General features: G+C 41.8%; 1 protein-coding gene across 1 annotated transcript; it reads right to left on the reverse strand.

The window, feature by feature from the left end:
* Positions 1-4: 4 nt before the first annotated feature.
* Positions 5-10,667, reverse strand: LOC133931701 (protein phosphatase 1 regulatory subunit 1B-like). Its single transcript, XM_062378639.1, has 5 exons — positions 10,329-10,667; positions 3,574-3,657; positions 2,703-2,778; positions 1,472-1,600; positions 5-1,375 (listed from the first exon to the last, which is right to left on the reverse strand). Exons 1-5 carry the CDS (start codon positions 10,455-10,457, stop codon positions 1,242-1,244), a joined length of 552 nt encoding a protein of 183 aa, XP_062234623.1. The 5' UTR covers positions 10,458-10,667; the 3' UTR covers positions 5-1,241.
* Between the last annotated feature and the right edge of the window lie 1,734 nt (positions 10,668-12,401).

The following is a 12,401-nucleotide window of genomic DNA, read 5'->3' on the forward strand; positions in this document are numbered from 1 at the left end:
CACATTTCTGTTGATATTTTTTATTTTTCTCAACAAGGCAAAACATTTTGTTCTTTGTGTATTTTTATTTGACTTTGTTGACCTTTAAAAAAATGAAATATGTTGGGTTTGAATTCCTCAGACCTACAATTACACAAACTCACTTAACCCATTAAAACTGTTTTATTAACAACCAACACAAAACGTTATTTATATACAGGTTCGTGAATGAACCTTTTAATCCCCCTCAGGAACATATTGTGTTTGAAAATACGAGTCTTCCTCCTGCCCACAGTAAGGTACCAACTCACAGAGATTCGTGATATGAAACCAGAATAACTGTGCTGCATTATCATGATTAGTTGGATTAGGCTGATGTGATCTAATCTGCTGTGGCTGTGACTGCACCGAAAATCGTCTGTAATCCATCCGGCTTTGATTTTCCTTGACCTTGCGTGTAAACGTCTGGGAGGGAGTGAGACCGAAAGATGATGATAATTAGAAGCAGCAGTGATTGCATTTTGATTGGCTTTTAATTTTTTTAACGCTGTAACATATTGTGTATATAATTTAATAGCGTTTATCATATACTATGCAAACCCCGGGACTTTATTCACACTTTCTGTATGAGGCACCGTGAAACAACAACCTCATTGTCACTGCTTCTGTGCTGCGACAACACTAAACTTTCATTATACACAATCAGAACTGAGAAACTGTGTGTGTATTAATTGTCCCCGTCTATTAAAATTGGGGTCCTGTCCCGAGCCATTTGCATCGCCTGCTATTTCGGATTGTTCATGAGGTGTGAGTTTTAGTACCGGGGTGGTGAAATGGCCTGTACAGTGTGTACACTTGGCACCGAGAAGGTAATTCTCAATCTCATTCTTCACACATAGTTTGGTGGAAAAACTCGCCCGAGACGAATCCTGTCCAATCCTGCAAAAACACAACACCTCATTGTTCTCGGTGTTTCTCCCTCTGTCTTGTGCCACGTCCTCGGATGACTTGTTTCCTTTCGCTGACCGAGACGTGACTTCCCAGAGTCCCGTGTTCAACTTTTCCTCATTAAAATTCTGACCTTCCCCTCTACCCGTCTGTTCGCTCTCTCCTTTCCACATTCAGCTTTGTCTCGCATGCATGCCCACACTCCTACGTCTACATTACACACACTCATACACACACCCATGCACACAGAAGCATGGCCCACACATGTGCTGTGGAAGTGGGTTCCTCGCCAGCATAAGAGCAGCGTACTGCCGTCATTCCCCTTTTCCTTCCTCTCGTTCTTTGGCCTCCCCTTCATCTCTTCGGCGATGGCTGGGATCAGAACTCACTGTGGAAATGTGTGACGGAGCGGCTTGATCCCAGAGCGGTTTGCTTTCTTCTCTTGGATCTGACAAGAAAGAGATTTCACAAGTGTGAGCAGTTTCTATAAGCGGGTGCCATGTGCCAGTGTAAGATGAAGAAGACCCCGCTGTCCTGTACCCACCGGTAGCTGAGTCAGTCCGCCGGCTCGTTTTCTCTCCTCCTTCCTCTTCCTCACCTGAAGAGGAGTCCTCTCTGTCCACAGAGGTCATGTCCAGGGAGGCCATGTGAGCCTGGGCCATCCTCTGGACAGCTGGAAACACAAATCAATGTATGGAACAAAGAGTTGAAGATCAGTTTACCTCTCTAACGGACACGACCGGACAAATAGGTGTATTGAGGAGATTATTTATGTTTTATCACCTCCGGACAAGAAGGTTACGTTTTCAATGCTGTTTGTCTGTCTGCAGGATTAGTCGAAAAAACTACTCGACAGATTTCCATGAGCAGATCCGGATAAACAGGTAGATCCTGGATTGTTTTTTCATTTTCTTTATAAGGCCAGTTGAGACCGTAGCATCGTGGAGGTCATCAATCTCCAAGCACCCTCCTAGTTTTTATTTTGTTACTCTTTCAACCCGCAATCGCTAACTACAGTGAACCCAGTAGTTTCTGTGGCCACCTGGTGTTTCTACGTCCAATATTGACTCTGTTTTTAGTCTTTATCTGTCTCTGCAGCTTTTTAATGCAAAAACACACTAACCGTGTTTTACTACTGTGTATTCAGCTGCATTTTAAACTGACATGGTCGTATGTTTAACTATTTTAAGTATTCAGATGATAATATGTTGTTGATGATACTTGGTATTTACATTCATGAAATAGATATCATTGGTATCTTGCACTGATACTGTAATGTGCTACAATTCCCAATATAGTTATTAGGTAAAATATTTTGAGATAAATATGAGTCCTGATTACAAATGTCAAATACACAATTTGATACAAGCAATAATATTGAAAAATACCATAATGAATTTAATAACAGAGCAGATATTTTAGAGTCAGTCTGAGTGTATCTGAATGTATATTTGTGTGTTTGTATGTGTGTGACCATGTTGCAGCTGTGTGCCCATCCTATAATCCAGGATGATCCCGCACAGACCCACAGCTGCCTCTGCCCCTAATCTTACCCAACACACACATTCACACACACACACACACACACACACACACACACATTCACACACAAACACACACACACACACACACACAGCTCTCCCTGTGTTTTTTGGAGATGCTTGTAGTCCAAACAGACACAGACCACATGGCTCTTGATGGTTTAAGCCTCCCAGACTCTTTCATATGTGTCAGTTGTTATGTATAATGACAGCGGAATGGGAAACAGCGTTTACCTTTGAGTGACGGCGGCTGGTAGGTGTTGGCGTGAACCAGTTTGGCTTTCAAGGCTCCGTTTTCTCCCAGAACCCACTGTGGAGGTCAGACATGCTTTAAAGATGATGGATATACAGTGTGCACAGAATCTGCTTTGGTGTTTTGTCGGTGGAATTTGTCCCAATGCATTTTTTGGACTTAAATAAATAATGAAAATATAATAAATTGCTCTTATTGTCATCTCTTAATTTGTTGGCCTCAAAGTCGAAAGGCACCAAATATGACACAATCCTTCAAGATGAAGATAATGGTTGGTACTGTTTTCCTTCCTTCATTCTTTCATTTAATCTCTTCTATCATCTTGAGTATTTCCTCAGTGGGGTTATTTATTATTGTAGTTATTATTGTTTTCATTGTTTTTATTGCTCTTAATCCGTAAAGTACATCGTGTTACATTTGTGTGTTGTGCTATAACTTTATTTATAAAGAACCTCTTCAAACAGCCTCCAGACTTTCAGAGGAACACGAGATAGTCACGAATTTTCAGCCTGAGATGCAGCATTAGTTCTGAAGAGACTTTACTTTTGCTGTGCGCCCACAGGCTCTCATCCCACCTGATACAAATCCACTCCCACGGAGAATTTGCTCCATTTGCCTGATTTGCCCGTTTCTTCGGCCCCGACAGGACCAGCCTGAGAGCGCTGCAACCACTTTTGTGAACATATAGAGCTTTATAGAAAATGAGGGATTTGTAATGACACCCGACATAAAACTCTCACATCACACTCAGAACACATGTCTTTGCATTGTGTTCTGATGCATTGGGACCTCTGACATTGAAAGAAACGGCATCTCCATCCACAAACGGTGCACGGTCACTATCTGGTCTACCTGGTGTGGGCTGCAGTCTTCATCTGGTGAAGCTGGATCTGTCAATCTGAAGAGGGTCGCTGGTGTCGGCCTCCGCCTTCGAATCTTAGCCGAGAGAGAGAGAGAGAGAGAGAGAGAGAGAGAGAGAGAGAGAGAGAGATTTATATGTGCACAAATATCCTTGCAGCGATCAACAAAATTCTTCCCCGCGTGCTTACTGAGATTTCTTTCCCATGACAGCTACGCATGACATTACATGACAACGTTTACAAGATTGTTGACCCGGCAGGATTACATCGTGTCATAGATGGCGACTGGATTTACTCACTGTTTCCCTGCATGTTCCCGCATCACATGACAGAAATGATTTAGCTTTTTCAACATTCTGTGCTGTCCACTGTGTTATTTCACCACGAGATTTGATTCTGCTTCGACTTAAACCGTCTAACGTCAGGGAATTGGTTTGGTGGCTGTGTCACGGTTTGAATGTTGATTTACTGTTATCTAGCTTTTAAGATCTTCACAATAAAGTCATGAAGGGAGACGTCTTTGCTGTTTGTTTACGACCGCTGTATTATTGCTGCAGTAAAATGGAAATAAAGCAGGCTTTATATAAACTGTGCTAAACCATCTCCAGTTGTTATTGCAGCTATGAAATCCAACCAGTGCTGCACCTCTCTGTTGCTGTTGAACAGAGCTTGAGGTCTCCACTCGGGTCACAGACTGTGGGCTCAAAAAACTCTACCTCTGAAATCTGGTAGATTCATCCTCTTCCTTTATTTTTATGTGTGGAGCGTGAGTGAGTCACAGATTTCAATTGTTACACAACTGATGAAACGCAACTTCGATATCTCAAATCGGGTTTCGGTCGGCTGTTATAAAACTGTTGCACGTTGACAATGATGAGCGATATCAAATGGGATATTTAAGTTTATCCAGTTATTTACTCAGAATACATTTTTTTAATTCCACCTCCACTGACTTTGAAGCCAATTTTCCACATTTTGATTATAGTAAAAGTATTTCTGGTGCAGAAGGTATACTAACACTTATTCAAGTACTATTTAGAGGGGAAAAAAATATTAAAACACTCACCAGATGTTTCTTTTATTGACTTAAATGTTAAAAATTTGTTATTGCATTGCATGCATTTTCTATTTTTATGTGAAGAACTCTGTAAACCTATATATTTTTTTAAGTGCTATGTAAATAAAGTGCACTGTTATTATTATCACCGCTGTACATCATTTAATAAAATGTTAGGCATTTATCTGCCTCCCAGTATCAAGTGTGAAAAAATTTACTCCATAATTTAAGTGAGCTTCTGTCATTTTAATTTGGGAACATAATGCAGTAACTGCATATTATACTTGATTAGTTCATACAGAAAAAAGGCTGTTTTAAATTCAGTTAAAATTACATCTGATTCTGACCCCTGCAGCCTGTTAAAAACGTCAGCCTTGTTTGTGAAGACAATTCTTAGACAATAATGTTTATTTAGAGATGCACAAAAGCATTTATCAAGGAAACAGTCAATACTCTGGATGTTACCGGACAAGAGCCAATATCAATACAATTGTACGGTTTAAACAACATAAAGTAAACACAACCATACAACAGATTATTCAGACTATCAATAAATAAAGGTGTACTGGCAATTGTGACATATTCCCACACATCAGCTCTATTTTTATAACATGTTGTGTTTATAGGAATGTTGCGAGATGCGAGCTGCTGCTGAGCCAATGGCAGATGAGAGCGTGGGCAGGAAACGAGTGGGCAGCTCTCACGTTGGAGTAACTCTCACCTCCCTCTGTGTGCTGGGACTCATACATATTCATCATTCTCTCAACAAAATTACATATGCTGCCATTGTGTGTGCGTGTTTGTTTGTGCGTGTGTGTGAGTGTGTGTGTGTGTGTGTGTGTGTGGTTTGTCAAATTTGAATATGGATTAACTAAGAAAAACAGGGAATCCACATTTTAAATGCTGTAATCCAACAACATGTGTGCAATTTCACACAAGCAGATGGACACACAAACACACACACACACACACACACACACAAACACACACACACACACACACACACACACACACAGACCTCATGTGAACTACACCACAGGTTGAGCACCTGTCTGAAAGCCTGTCCAGGCCCAGTGACCTTTTATAAGTGTTGTAGCCAGAAGGTGAAGCACCTGCAGGAAACACAGGATTTCCATCAGGACCTTGTTGTGCATATTTGAAATGATTGTTAAATATCAGTAGCAGCTCAGTCTGGCTGTATTTGAAGATCTATCTGACCTATTGGTCGATCAAACTCCATTTCCGTGTGTTATTTTAGAAGAATTTGGATCAATTACTCTTCTTCTTGAATAATCGCATGGCCTAGAAATGTTTACATGAACTTTATCTAACCTAGGTTTTGTAGGAATTAGCTTCTACCATTTCTGGCTTTGCTTTTTATTTTGTATGTATCACTGCAGTTCTGTCATTGTGTCTGTTCTGTTTTAAATTATTTTAAAAAATGGACTGAAACAGTCCATCCTGATTTGTACAACAAATTGATCTGCCCAACAACGCACAAAGTTGGATTGAGACTTTAATGAAAAACATTGTGATTGCCATTTCACAAAACTATTTCCTTTAGCACTTGAGCACATGTTTACAAGTAGAAGGATCACATTTTCTTGACTTTTGGAAGGACAGCTCTTTTCTGTTCAAACTGCTATCTCTCTCTACGATAACATGCTAACATGGCCAGAAAGGTCAAATCATATTTGGTGCAAACGATCGCAGTAAAACACGCCAGTGAGAGTGAGGACAGCTGGACCGACCGCTCTACGCCAACTGTGTGTGTCTCATGTGTTTGTACATTTGTCTGCTCTGATTTTACACTGTTTTTATTCCCTGTTTGAGAACGATCCAGCGAAATTAGAAACTCCAACCAGGCTGCAGTAGCTCTGCCACAGAATCGGGAATCAGTAAACCCCCCCACTCAGTTTTGGTATGTGCAACGACCTTCATCGTAACCTAACGTTCAACTTAAGTGCATTAATCTGGATGTTCATGAGGCAAAATGGCATCACCGGATGCGTGCAGTGTCCCAAATAGGCCTTTATACAGAAATAACCCATCCACTTAATATTCACGACCACTCAGTGAAAGCATAAGTCCTTTGTTCATACGATGCTTTCAATCAGTTCTGTGAATAATCCTGAGCAGAGCTGGATTTGAACGCAGCACATTCAACAGGAGACAAATCAAGCCCACCGCTGACATTGTTGACCTTGTGTTTCCCCGCAAAGAATTTTTAAAAATAGCTTAGCGCCTGATTTCATTCAACCAGATTATTTGACTGGAAACACAATATTGTTGCAGTAGTGACTTGGGCGATTCACACAAACACACAAACACACACACACACACACACACACACACACACACATATACATACTGTACACATGTGCACTCAATAGGGGAAAGTTCCCCTTCCAGGTCATCAAATGTCATCGGTCAATTCAACCACTTGACCAATCGTGAGACTCAGCTGTCAGTCATGATGTTTCAACAAGTTTCTACAACATCAAATAACTAATTAAAACCAAACTTCAATCAGAAACATGAACACTTGAACACACATACATGCATCAGTGTGATAAGATCTACCTAAAATGACACAAAACATCTTTGAGAAAAATTTCGCTACACCTGCTTTGTCTTTTTAATTTGGTTCATCCTCTAACATGGGGGAGGCAGGGTTTATGATATGACCATCGGGACACTTTGGCTCACCTTGTCACTGCTTCCAGTTTCTAATATTCATTATGACCCCATTAGGAATAATGTCTCACCCGGAGCAGGTGGAGGATTGTTGTGTTGTTGGAATACGTCTCTGCTGGAGTTTAGCACTTGGCTGCGCTGCAGTTGGAATTTGTTCTTCGCGATAGCGCTTTGCCCTTGTTTCTGGGCCTCAGTCATCAACAGCTAATCTTTTTGGTTCTAATCAGTCATCTCCTCTCCTCCTCCTTTCCTTTCCGACTTGCCTTCCTTCAGTTATTCTTTCCTCTTTTTTTCACTAATGTCCTCCTCAACACTCTTTCACTCATTCCCCTCAACTCTTTCTGCTTATCTCTCCTCACGCCTGTTTTTCCATGCTACTGCCATTTCTATGCTAATATTATGGCTGTTAAGGAAATGCTGTGCAATATCGCTTGGCTTAGCTTGCACTACATCTCTCACACAACACCTCCCCCAACTGGGATGCCATAGTGTCTTGAGCGCCCCACTGGGGACTGGCTGCACTGCAGTGTAGGTCATGGACACCACCTCCTCCGTGTCAGTGGATGGGACATGGCCCTGAGTAAAAAGTCAAAGATCCCAAGATGGTTTCTGTACTTTTAGGTTTTCTTATCACACTGATGTATGCTCAAGTGTTCATGTTTGTGATTAGTTTTGAATTTGATGTTCTAAAAAAAGGGTGAAAAGGCATCACTGACAACTGGTTCTTGTCAAACAGCCACTTCTCAGACTCTTTAGAATTCATGTTTGAGTTAACGACTGATCAACCAAACGCTCAGAATCGAAACTATACAGTTGCAGACTACATGAGACTTGACAACTGAGGAGTAAGATATGTGAAAATGAAATCCTCTGTGTGGATAAAAGAGAACAACAAACGCCCCTGATCAGCTGCTGCCACAGACAACTAGAACAGGCTGAGTTCAAATATCCAGTGAGGCGCCGGGTTTGCAGCATTCAAGTGCGTGTCAAGTACAGTCGGGTTTCATCCAACATGGCACAATTATTTTTACAATCACCTACAGAGGCAGCCACAGTACTGCACTGCTGGAAAATAAGAAACGAGAGGGATTCTCGTGCAGAAAGCCGACAATATGGATTATAAAACCAATTTTGCAGCTGGACGAGTGTTTATCCCTTCGGCTGGAATTCTTGTATCTTAAACAATGTAGAATTTCTTATTTCCTGTACATTGCAATAACAGATTTAGATAACGTTTGAACCTCCTAACCTTTTGTGTGAACTACCAGGAAATTATCCATGAGGGAAGATTTGATGTAATCTTAGGTCCTGAATTGATAAGTTGCATCTTGAGGGTTGATACTTTCCGTGTCCACTGAGAGTTGTGTCCTCATTTTGGTCACATGTACATTATGTGCCCAAGGTTCCACCATATTAGTTCGGGGACTTCAGGTCTCTGTTCACTTCCAGTCTGTGTGAGTGATGGGGGGAAATTAAACATTCGCTTCCTGTGGCTCTGAATTTGCATTTGTGTGACCAGGCCTACAGGGCAGCTTACCCTATGACCACATTTACGTCACAGGGACAATAGGGGATTCCAGTGGACTGGTGGAAGCAGAAACTATGAAATCGCCATTATAGTGAAAACTGCCAAAGAGATTTTAAGGAACTTATATCAAGGAGTGAAGCTGTCTTAATAAAAGAAGAATTATTTTAGTATGAGCAGGTCAAGGTATCCAAACCTGTCCTTGTTAGTTTATTTAAACTAATTACTATAAGAATCGTTGTTTTACGTCAAACTGTGTTTCTGAATGAGCGTGTTTACATTTTCATGAAGTCAGACCTGTGTGGCTGTTTTGAAAAGCAAATGAAGGAATGAATCAGCACTCGAAGGAGCAAAAGGAAAGTAGTGCAAAGCTAAAGAGACTCCGAGCTGGGCTGGAAAAAACAGATTTGTGAGTGCCTAGACATTATTGATTTGTTCATTTATTTTTTCATTTTCCATTCCGAAACAAACAGAAGCCCTAAAGCTTCCAAATCCTCTACCAGGGAGTAATAAAGACGTCTGGTCGCAGATGAGATGTCCCTCCAGGGAGCGTCCCACCATTTGGTTATGTACGTCTACTGTCTTAAAAGCAGAAGAAACTACGTGCACTTACATTTTATTTGCTGAGGGAGACTGTATCTCAAAGTTATCTCAGTGATACCTCGACGACCTTGAAGGACTGTTATCATTGCCAGACTTTAATGGCTTTAAGTTTAATAGCTGCTCTGCCTCCATATTGCACTGGCCAATATTTTTCCTGATCACACAGCAATATTTCACCAATCAGGGTCACTGTTTGTGCACGTCAGCAGCTTCACCTGCTTTCAATCCGGGATGATTCAGCAGAAGCTATACAAAGAACTGACTCCATGCTTTATTTATTTCACACAATGCACTCTACGCCTCTTTTTAATAATGTGACAAGCGGATGTTTTGGTTTTCACAGATTTATTACTCAGGGACACTATCTCATTTTTAAATTACAAACAGAGCTTTATCTCCCACTTCCTCCTCCTCCACTCTACTTGTGCAGGAAAAAAAGATGCCTCATCACTTTTGAGAGCTCCAAACAATTGAAGCTGTGCGGCTCAGCTTAATCCCAGCTGCCCACACACTCTGCGAGGATAATACTCAACATCCAAAACACGGAGTTCTGCAAAAGTCGTGCTAGACGGGTTATGTGACCGTCTGTCAACTTCAGGGGAAAGGGGACAACAGTCACATCTGTTTGTTCCAACCTGCACTTTGACCATCAATGCCAGATAACAGTAAATCTCTGCATGAACCTTTCACATAAAAGTTTAGATATTTGTTCTTAGTCCACACACAGAAAAAAAATGTATCCAGACATAGTTTGAGAAATTTGACCCAGATTTTACCTCATTCTTCCACACATGCCACCACTACAACCATCACAGCCACTATCACCCTCATCCACGTCAGGCCACCACACTCCCTGTGCTCTCACCATCTCCACCTGCCGCGGGTCCAGTTGGGTGGGCACGGCGGAAGGCACGGAGAACTGGATCTTCCTCCTCGCGTCCTTGTCCGCCTCCCGCTCCATCATCTCGGTGTCCGCGGGCAGCAGCGGGTCCATGACGGCGTCCAGCGCTGACGCCTCTGGAGCCCGAGCGCACAGATGTCCGAGGAGGTACGAGCGCACTTCGGTCTTGAACTATAATACCACTGACTGAATATTATATTATTATATTGTAAATGATAAAGTAATAATAATTCAGCTGAATGATACCAGCAGCATCCTCCTGCCACATGCAGCAGATCTCTGTGGACTCTTCAGTTGCGTTTGTCAGCCTCACTCTCTCTCTCTCTCTCTCTCTCTCTCTCTCTCTCTCTCTCTCTCTCTCTCTCTCTCTCTCTCTCTCTCTCTCTCACACACACACACGCACACACACGCACATTCACACAATCGTGTCTCCATGGCTTCAGAGGACATTACTGATTTCCTGAAGACATTGTAACTTGCCCAACCCTCTTAACCTAAACCTGACCTTGACCTAAACTTGACCTGAATCTAAACCCTAAACATAGCCTAACTCCTAATCCTCACCTTACAATCAAATGTTTTAGTTATGTCCCAATAATATGTAAACAGTTTTCGGTCCCCACAACTCAAGTATTACCTAAATCAAACACACACATATATACCCACCCACCTACACACACTTACACACATACACACTCCGCCCATGTCTCTGGCTTCCAATTCAAAAGTGGCCCAGAAAGCAATTTCCCTTGAGCTGGGCTGAAAATAAGAAGTTTCTAAAAGTGTCGATTGAGATGCCTCCGATGACATATGAGTTCAAAACCTTCTTGTTTTTAAGTCTGCATGAGATAATTCACAATGGAAATGCACTGTAAAGAAATACGACGAGGTTCTGTTAAGTAAAAACACGAGAAGATACTTTAGATAACGAGTATCACAGGTTTAAGACACGATTGAAGTCTTATAAAAGCAATGGCCCCTTTATTAATTCATCTAAATATAAAAAAAGCAGAATCATGATTGATACTTTTGGCTGTTTCCGATCTCCCTGGAACAAGTGAGCTGAATTTGGAATTTGTATTTACGCGAGTTGAGAACATCACAGGCCGATGTTCCTTTCTCTCTGCGCAGCACCTGATCCACTTTCATCGCTGAGTCGTTTTGAAATCCCATTTATCCTCCAGTGTTGGTTTGTTCTTCTTATCTTCTTCTGTGGAGTCAAACATGAAATTATTCTGTCTCCACACGGATTCATGGGTTATCTGATACCCTGAAGTGCTGTAGATACATAAGAGGAAGTGGATTGGGAGATTCATTGCCATGGAAACTGTTTCTCCTCTCAGAGTTTAGCGTTTGCAGTGGAGCAATGTCTGTGTGTTGTGTGTAGTGTGTAGTGCTGGTGTCTCAACATTTATACATGTTATGTTTAAACAAAAGTGATAGAGATAAAGGGAAAGATTAAATCAACGCTAATTTAACTTCTTGCACATTTAATTAGCGTATGCATTGATAACTGATTGCTTTTAATTTGATGTATAAACGATATGTTATAGGCCGGGGGAGGCCCTCAGCCAACCACGTTCTATTATACCCCCACAAAAAATGTACAATGTGAACAACTGTATCTGAATTCTACCTCATGCATGAAGCTTTTAGGAGTTTATCACTTTCTTATCAGACAAACTGTTTGTTTTCCTAAAGACCGGAGAAGAAGCAGCAGCATCCTCCTGTGACCTGGGGGCTCCCACGTTTTTCGCTCCCAGCCCCGCCTCGCCTCTCCTCTTCACCCTGCACTGGAGTGAAGTTGAGGAAGGCTCTGGATCTCTGTCAGCCCCGGGGGGAGCGTTAACCCAGACCTGCAGGGAGAGGTCTTCGGATGAAAAGCAATTGCACCACCTTGTACATTTCAGCCCAGGCCATCTGTGGCTCGGGTCTCTCTCAGGACGACTGCTGACCTCGAAAATGGACATATGGTCGACAACGTTTGCATCACTGTGCGTCAAGGTGTAATGTAGGACTTTAAATGTTTAAAACAGG

The sequence above is a fragment of the Platichthys flesus genome, chromosome 20 (genome assembly GCF_949316205.1).
Source record: "Platichthys flesus chromosome 20, fPlaFle2.1, whole genome shotgun sequence".
NCBI classification, from domain to species: Eukaryota; Metazoa; Chordata; class Actinopteri; order Pleuronectiformes; family Pleuronectidae; genus Platichthys; species Platichthys flesus.

Coding starts and splice junctions, on each gene's coding strand:
- LOC133931701 (XM_062378639.1), bottom strand. CDS start 10,457: ATGGACCCGCTGCTGCCCGCGGACACCGAGATGATGGAGCGGGAGGCG. Junction 3,658..10,328: donor ACCCGCGGCAGGTGGAGATG/GTGAGAGCACAG, acceptor CTCTCGGCTAAG/ATTCGAAGGCGGAGGCCGAC. Junction 1,601..2,702: donor CCAGCCGCCGTCACTCAAAG/GTAAACGCTGTT, acceptor TTGTGTTTCCAG/CTGTCCAGAGGATGGCCCAG.